The sequence below is a fragment of the Mandrillus leucophaeus genome, unplaced genomic scaffold, assembly GCF_000951045.1.
Source record: "Mandrillus leucophaeus isolate KB7577 unplaced genomic scaffold, Mleu.le_1.0 Scaffold1861, whole genome shotgun sequence".
In the NCBI taxonomy this organism is placed as follows: Eukaryota; Metazoa; Chordata; class Mammalia; order Primates; family Cercopithecidae; genus Mandrillus; species Mandrillus leucophaeus.
In genome coordinates this window covers 1-9,555 of record NW_012101878.1, presented here as the reverse complement: position 1 = coordinate 9,555, position 9,555 = coordinate 1, and the positions used below count along the sequence as shown (strand labels likewise).

General features: G+C 37.2%; 1 gene segment (V, D, J or C); it reads left to right on the top strand.

Annotated features, from left to right (window-relative positions):
- Positions 1 to 6,723: 6,723 nt before the first annotated feature.
- On the top strand, positions 6,724 to 7,292 carry LOC105538188. The segment is given in 2 exon segments: positions 6,724 to 6,769; positions 6,889 to 7,292. Coding segments are annotated over 2 exon segments (450 nt in total).
- The last annotated feature ends 2,263 nt before the right edge of the window (positions 7,293 to 9,555 follow it).

Genomic DNA, 9,555 nt, shown 5'->3' with positions numbered 1-9,555 from the left:
GAATTAGCTTCATACCTTAAATAAAACATTATTTTATATTTGTTTGAATATTTTATTCTAACAGTACCTTTTTTCTTGCGTAGTTTTAATGCAGTTTTAAATTTTCACATGGTTTAATCTATCAAGTATTCCTTTCCTTTAGGCCTTGAAGGTCAATATCTTTATGGGAAATTCCTAAATATATTACATATTTTAATATTCACTACCATTTGGTTGAGAATTATTTTGAGATGCATGTTACAGATTAGAAAACTGAGTCTCAAAGGAATTTAAAAACCTGCTAATATTCACAGTATTAATAAGTTAGCATCAATTTTAAATTTATTTTTAAACCTCAGATTGTCAAACACTAAAATCTGAACACACATTGTTTAACCTCGTCTTACTGGAAGCAGTCACAAGAAGAAAACTCCAAAATAATGAATCAAATAAAGCATCAGTGGAATGGATTATAGTTACCATCCAAGACACATGTTAGAGCAAAAGGTCAGGAATGTTAGGGCAGAAATTGTGAGTTATGAGTTGAGAAAATCAATGGTCCTTAATCATATAGAAAGGTAATGCTAGTCCCCTAAACATTCAAATAGCAGTCAAAATGTGTGTTTTGATTGTGGAAGAACTCTAACACATCTTCCGCTCTTTATTAGCCATACATTTCCCAAGCAGAATTGATATTGAAGAAATTAGAACATAAAGCAAAGGAAGCAGGAAAGAGGAGTTTGATGCTGGATCTGAGTGGCTTCCAAGTATTCTTGGAAACTTCACACAGATTGAGGAATTGTTCTGGTCAATAGAATGGATAGATAAATGTAAATTACTATGATGATCATACTTGGAAATTGCTTTGATTCCATGAGTGAAAGATAAGGGAACAGATATCTACACACAAATCTTAGAAAGTGCAATTGAGATGTGCTGGTAGCAGTTTCCAAAGATTGACATATCACTTTCAAGGTCCTTACAGTCACTTTATTCACAGTTTTTTTTCTCTTTCTCACAGTCTTTAATCTCATTTACCTTTTGCTTAACACCATCCTCTACTCTCCTATATATGAACACACGAAAGTTTGAAGCCTGTATTTTTGGTTTTTATTCACTAAAGTATCCTCTGTATCTAGGACACTGGCTGGCAAATACTAAGTACTCAGAAAATATTGACTGAACAAATATATTTATTTATAACTGGAAAATTTTACTGGCAAATGCTAAGGATACAATACAATACTAGGGACATGAGTTAGATTTGCTATGAGGATATAATAAAAACAAAAAGAATACACTGGCCTCATATTAATTACAAAGTGATCTGTGAACTAAAACTAAAAATTTAAGTGTTTTTATCCTAGTTTTCCTTTCTTGTTCCCGGGCTGTTATCTGAATAAGAGTACATCCGTTAAACACAGATGTACGACTGCAGATTTTAGGCATTCTTCTGCATCTAAAATACCTTGGCTTTAGACGCATCAACAGCATACTCTTTGTCCCCCGGTACAATCCAGGCTATTAGCTTTGAGGCCCATTCCTTTTGTTCTACTGCTCTTCCTCTTGTCACTACCATCCTCATAAACAGCAAACAGCCCTCCTCACATTGAAAGGTGTGACACAGATTCCACTGTAACCTAAATACCGCATGACTTAAATATCCACATGAGCCATTCAGTGAGAAGCCCGAACTCATCAACTTTAAAGACCATTAATTTGAATCCCCTTTAGTCATTAACTTCCATAGCCACCATCCAGATAGGTCTTATGACAATGTGCTGTTCCACCTCTGAAATCTTACCTGCAGTCTAAAACCTCCCACCCTGAGATTCTCACCCTCTGTTATTCACATTGTACTTGTTCTTTGACTATAATGGTCATCTAGTCCCTTGACACCTTTCTTTTCTTTTTCTTTTTTTATTTAACTTTTGTGTGAAGTTCAGGGGTATTGAACTTAAAATAGGTTTGTTATACAGGTAAACGTGCAGATTTGTTATATAGGTAATTCTGTGTCATGGGAGTTTGTTGTACAGATTATTTTGTCACCCAGCTATTAAACCTAGTACCCATTTGATATTTTTCCTGATCCTATCCCTACTCCCACCCTCCACCCTCAAGTAGGCCCCAGTGTGTGTTCTTCCCTCTTTGTGTCCATGGGTTCTTATTATTTCATTCCCACTTATAAGTGAGAATGTGCAGTATTTGGTTTTCTGTTCCTGAGTTAGTCTGCCGAGAATAATGGCCTCCAGCTCCACCCATGTTCCAGTAAAGGACATAATCTCATTTCTTTTTATGGTTGCATAGGATTCCATGGTGTATGTATACCACATTTTCTTTATGCAGTCTTTGATGTGCATTTAGGTTGATTCCATGTCTTTGCTATTGTGAACAGTGAACATACACGAGCATGTGTCTTTATGATAGAATGATTTATATTCCTTTGGGTATATACCCAGAAATGGTATTGCTGGGTCAAATGGTATTTCTGTTTTTCGATCTTCGAGGAATTGGAATACTGTCTTCCACAATGGTTGAACTAATTTACATTCCCACCAACAGTATATAAGTGTTCCTTTTTCTCTGCAATTTTGCTAGCATCTGTTATTTTTTGACTTTTTACTAATAGCCATCCTGACTGGTGTGAGATGGAATCTCATTGTGGCTTTAATTTGCATTTCTCTAACTATCAGTGAAGTTGAGCTTTTGTTCATATTATTGTTGGTTGCATGTATGTCTTATACAAACTTCTTTTGAAAAGTGTCTGTTCATGTCCTTTGCTCACTTTTTGTTAGGGTTTTTTCTTCTTGTAAATTTGTTTAAGTTCATTGTAGATGCTGAATATTAGACTTTTGTCTGATGCATAGTTTGCAAAAATTTTCTTCCATTCTGTAGATTGTCTGTTCACCCTGTAGATAGTTTCTTTTGCTGTTTAGAAGCTCTTTAGTTTAATTAGATCCTATTTGTAAATTTTTGCTTTTGTGGCAATTGCCTTTGGTATCTTTGTCATGAAATTTTTGCCCCTTTCTATGTCCAGAATGGTATTGCTAGGTTGTCTTCCCAGGTTTTTATAGCTTTGGGTTTTACATTTAAGTCTTTAATCCATCTTGACTTAATTTTTGTAGATAGTGTGGGGAAGGGGTCCCATTTCAATCTTCTGCATTTATCTAGTCAGTTATCCCAATACCATTTGTTGAATAGGGAATCCTTTCCCCATTACTTGTTTTTGTCAGCTTTGTCAAAGATCAGATAGTTATAGATGGGCAGCCTTATTCCTGAGTTACCTATTCTGTTCCTTTGGTCTATGTATATGTTTTTGTACCAATGCCATGCTGTTTTGGTTACTGTAGCCTCGTAGTATAGTTTGAAGTTGGGGTATGTGATGCCTCCAGCTTTGTTCCCCTTTATTTTCAACTTATTTCTCAGAAGCTTCTTATCTTTTATTTTCTTACCTATAATGCTTAGATTCTATGACCTGTTGCTTTCAATCTTTAGTCATTAACTCTTTTATTCTCATGCCAATTCTGCATCATAGCAGTGATCTAATTAATTCCCAATCATGAATCCATATCTTCCTTATTACAATGCATTTCTTGTCTGATCAGAGTACACAGATGTGCAGATTGGTGTCATTAAAACATATTGTTACCACCCAGGAGCAGTGGCTCACGCCTGCAATCCCAGCACTTTGGGAGGCCAAGGTGGGCAGATCTCTTGAGGACAGGAGTTTGAGACCAGCCGGACTACCACAGCAAAACCCCATCTCTAATAAAAATACAAAAAATTAGCCAGGTATGGTGGCACACACCTGTAATCCCAGCTTTTCGGGAGGCTGAGGCAGGAGAATTACTTGAACCCAGAAGACAGAGGTCCCAGTGAGCCAAGATCATGCCACAGCACTCCAGTCTAGGCAACAGAGTGTGACTCTGTCTCAAATAATAATAACAATAAATAAATAAATGTTGTTACTTTCAACACTAACTAGGCCCACAGTGTTTCCAGGAAAGTATTCTTCTTCTCTGTAATCACATCTCACTGTGATTACATTTCTACTGGGCTATTTCAAAACTTCTCACATACCTCAGACTTCCTAACCCAGATCCTCCTCCATTCACTCTCTTGGGAGACATTTAATCTCTGTTTATAACAAGAAAAAAGATCCCATTAGAAGGTAGTAGGTGTTTCACATTTCTACCTTCACACTCCAAAGAATCACTTAAATCTAACTACTGTAATCCTTTTCTCCTTCATTTCAATAAAATTGAAAATAACTGTTTTTCTTCCTATCAAAACTTTGTTCTTCTACCCGTAATCCATATTCCAATCCCATCTGTCTCCTCAGAATTTTGATCCATTGTTTATACATTCTTTCCAAAAGCATGTAAATATACCCCAATTTTTATAAATCCTACCATTACCACTTCAGCATCCTCATCCAGTTTAACATCATGACTCTTTTCTCCTCTGCAGATGATCCGGCAATCTCTAGAAGGAGACTTCTATATTCAAATTTTTTCTTCCTTGTCTCATCACAATGCCTCTTCCCACTGCAGTTGACCTTTTGCTGCAAAGATCAAAATTATGATTTTTGTGTTATTAAAAAAAGCAATAGTTCAATAGCACAGTATGGTGACTATAGTTATCAATAATTTATTGTATATTTCAAAATAGTTACATTTGGAATGTTGTCAACACAAGGAAATAATAAATGTTTGAAACGATGGTTAACCCAATTACCATGATTTGATAATTACACGTTGTATGTATGTGTCAAAATGTAACATGTACTTCATAAATATGTACAATTATTATGCACCAATAAAAAATCAATAGACATTGAAAAGTTATCATCTTATAGACATTTATTTACCACTCACTCTGTTAGCCATTCATTTCTTTTTAGAATTCCTTTTTCCTTCTCTTTAAGAAATCCAGCCATTTCTGATTTGCCACTTACCTCCCTGGATACTCTTTAGGTTTCCTTTTTCTTTCTTTCTTTCTTTCTTTTTTTGAGATGGAGTCTCACTCTGTCACCCAGGCCAGAGTGCAGTGGCATGATGTCAGCTCACTGCAACCTCTGCCTCCCAGATTCAAGTGATTCTCATGTCCCAGCCTCCCAGGTAGCTGAGACTACAGGCACAAGCCACCAGGCCCGGCTAATTATTCCTATTTTTAGTAGAGATGGGATTTCACCATGTTGACCAGGGTGGTCTTGACTTCCTGGCTTCAGGTGATCCGCCCGCCTCTGCCTCCTAAAGTGTTGGAATTACAGGCGTGAGCCACTGTGCCCAGCTTCGAGGTTTCTTAAGTACTTTTTCCACCATCTATACCTTCAGTGTTTGGGTTCCTTGAGGATTTTTTTAAGTCCCTATTCTCTTCTAAATTTTGCTCTAAGCATTTGTCTTGGTAAAATTGCATCTAGTCTCATAGGGTAGTGCTATATCACAGATAACATAGTGGGCAAGGAACTGAGCTTGGAGTGGAAAAGAATTGGATTCTAATCCTTGGGTGTCCTTGGGCAAATTACTTAACTTCATAAAGACTTGATTTCCTGTCTGTTCAGTATAAATAAGATCTACTATAAAGGGCTATAGTGTAAAATATGCAATAGTTATCAGTGGTCAATAATGTGGATTATTAAATCATACTGATGAGACAAACTCCAATTCTGTTGAGATAGCAGATCAGCAGGACTTGTTTTCTGAGCACTGGAACAAAGCAGAAGCTGATCAACACAGGATGCACCGAAGACAGCGGCCAAAACCAGCTAAAACCAAGATGGAGATGAAAGTGACCTCTGATTGGCCCCACTCCTCATTATACACTAATTATAATACATTTGCATGTTAAATGAAACTCCCACCACTACCATGACAGTTTACAAATGCCATGACAACCCCCAGAAGTTACCTTATACGGCTTAAAAGGCGAGGAACCCTCAGTTCAGGGCTCCTTTTCCAGGTAATTCATGGATTTATTTATTATGTAGCATATAATCAAAGAATAGCCATACATATATCTATCCAACAATCCACAAGGGCTCTCACTGCTGCTGCTATTACTCTGTCTATGGAGCAACCACTTTTCTGTGCTCTGTAGCTCCAATAAACTTGCCTTCACTTTGCTCTGTCAGCTCACTCATGAATTCTTTCCTGTGTGAAGCCAGGAAACCTGTTGGGCTGGTTTTGGAGATTACCTACATCACTAACACTTACTATGGTCTTGGACAAATGGAATCTTTTCTTCCATGCTTTAGTTTCCCCGTTTGTAAAATGAGGATGATAATACTACTTAATTCATAGGATTAAATAATATTATTTACTTTATAAGATTAAAATAGCTTCCTCATAAGCGGACCCCGGAAAACACCGCCATCAGATTATTCTGCTAAGAAATTTAAACCAAGGAAATGGAGCACAAACCCGAAAGACTGAGTGTGTTTCCGTATTTGACCTCCAGAGGGCAATGTTTCATAGACTGGAAATGTCTCTGCTAAGAAGAGTTCTGTCTTTCCTGAGAGGCTATATCTGACAGCTCACTGAGGTGCACATTCTGAGTAGGATCAACACCAGAGGGGCTGTTGTCAAGAGAGCAGCTCTTACTAGTGGTCTCTAGGCCTTACTAAACAGGAAACTCTTGAATCCTAGATTTTCCCCATTATAAGGACTCACCATCCTCTGGCACATTCCTTCCCACTCAGGAGATCTTCTAGAATAGAGCTCTCAGCCTCCTCACTGCCTAGCCATGCTCTTAGTGGTCATTCTACTGCTTGGAATGTTCTTCACACTGAGTAAGTATAATAATATTGTTTCCCTGCTCCCGTCTCCATACAAGGCACATTGTTCCAATCGGAATCTAAATAGAGACTCTGTCTCACTACAGGTAGATCTGTTCTGGTCTCACTAACAGAGTTTGATGTTGCAGGAGGAACCAGAGCCCAGTCGGTGACCCAGCTTGATGGCCACATCATTGTCTCTGAAAGAGACCCTCTGGAACTGAAGTGCAACTATTCCTATAGTGGAATTCCTTCTCTCTTCTGGTATGTCCAATACCCCAGCCAAAACCTTGAGCTTCTCCTCAAGGACCTATCAGGGGCCACCCAGGTTAAAGGCATCAAAGGTTTTGAGGCTGAATTTAAGAAGAGCGAAACCTCCTTCTACCTGAGGAAGCCATCAGCCCATGTGAGCGATGCTGCTGAGTACTTCTGTGCTGTGAGTGACACAGTGCCTGGGACTGCAGGAGGAGCTGAACACAAACTTCCTGAGACACTGAGGTCTTCAGCAACTCAAGGGCACAGCCTGACCTGTTTGTAGCAAGCTCTCTTATGATGAAAGTGAGAAAGGTGGAAGGACAAGCCATGAGGAGTGCTTACTCCAGGGAAGAAACAGAGACTTCAACACGTTCCTTCTTTTACTACTGGGTTACATCAGACAAGATCTAGAAGAGACAGACTTGTATGACTATCCTCCTTCTGCTTGGAAATACCGCATTGAAGAGGGTCAGGATTTTAAATTAGTGTGACCAGTACTGGACTCCTGATCTTTTTCCTTCTCACTGCCAACATGCTGCTTCTATTACCTTTTGTTATTCAATTGACAGCATCTCATTCTTTCAGAATCTCTGCCCATAGCCTCAGAGTTATCTTTGACTCTTATTTTTTTCTTTCACTATTCACGTCAAATCCATCAAAAATTCAGTTGGTCCTAACTAAAAGATTGACCTAAAGTTTGACCATTGCTATCTCTTTGTTCAAGCCACCCTCATCTCAATGAAATACTGTAATAGCCTTCTAAATGGTTTCCCTGCTCGTCCTACAGAACATTCTTAATACAGCAGCCAATGAGAGCTTTCAAATATAGATAGGTCACTCATCTGCTCGAATCTTTGCAATAGCTCCCCATTTCTCTTAGAGTAACATCAGAGTACTTACAGTGACCTGTAAGAATGCATGATCTATCTCTCGTTACATTTTAAAAACGCCAACAAAAAAATAACTTTGGCAACCCCGAATTCTATACCAGTAAAAATATCACAAAGAAATAATAAAATAAAGACATTCTCAAATGGAAAACTGAGAGAATTCATTGTGAGCAGACCTGCTATAAAGAAGTCCTAAAGGAAGTTATTCAGGCTGAAGGGAAAGGATACCAGAGGAAAATCTGTAACTTCAAATATGAAGGAAAAACAACAGAAATGGTAAACATGTGATAAGATACAAGAAACTAGTTTTCATTTCTCTTTTACAATCAGCATTATTGAGTTATAATTTATATACCAAAAACTATACATATTTAATATATGCAATTTGATGAGTTTTGTCATATGCATACAACCATGAAATGATCATCACAATCAAGGCAATAGACATGTTTGTCACCTCTAAAAGTTTCCTTGTGACTCTTTGTTTTTGTTGTTATTGCTGCTGTTGTTGTTGTAAGAAAAATTACCATGAGATTTACCCACAATAAATTTCTCTGTGCCCAAGCCTGTATTGTTAACTATGGGCACTATGTTGTATAGCAGATCTTTAGATCTGTTACACAACTAAAACTTTAAAACCATTGAACAACAATTCCCACTTTCTCCCTCCTTTCAGTCCCTGGAAACCATTATTTTATTCTCTGCTTCTACGAATTTGACTATTTTAGATACCTCAAATAAGTGTAATCATGCATTATTTGTCCATTTGTGACTGGGTTATTTCACCTAGCATACTCTCCTTCAAGTTCAATCATGTTGTCATGAATGGCAGGATAGTCTTCTTTTTCAAAGCTGAGTAATATTTAATTGTATGAATATACCACAATTTATTTATTTGTCACTTAACTTTCTTTTCCGTATTTTGCATATTATAAAACCACATGAAGAATAAAATTGAACACTATACACAAAAACTTACTCAAAATGAATTAAAGACTTAAGCATGATACCAGAAGGTGTGAAACTACTAGAAGAACATGTAGAGAAAAAGCTTCATAATATTGGACTTGACAATGATTTCTTGGGTATGACACCAAAGACACAGACAACAAAAGCAAAAATAGACCCATAATATTACATCAAACTAAAAAGCTTCTGTATGGCAATGGAGCACTTTATGGAAAGGGAGAAATATTTGCAAACCATATATTGATAAGTGGCTAATATACAAAATATGTAAGGAACCCTAAAACTCAGTAACAACAACAACAACAACAACAAATTTTTTTAATGGGCAAAAGACTCAAAAAGACATTTCTCTCAAGAAGACAGACAAATAGCCAACAGGTGTATGAAAAGCTATTCAGTATCACTAATCTTCAGGGAAATGCAAATCAAAACCAAAATGAGATATCACCTTACAAATGTCAAGATGACCCTTATTTTTTTTAAAGTTAAGTATAGGTAAGGCTGTGGCAAAACTGAAATCCTTGTGCAGTGTTGTTGGGAATGTAAAATGGTGCAGCTGCTATAGAAAACATTATGGAGGTTCCTCAAAAAATTTTAAATAGAACGACCATATAATCCAGCAACCCCACCTCTGGGTATATATCCAAGAGAATTGAAATCAGGATCTCAAATAGATATCTGTATTTC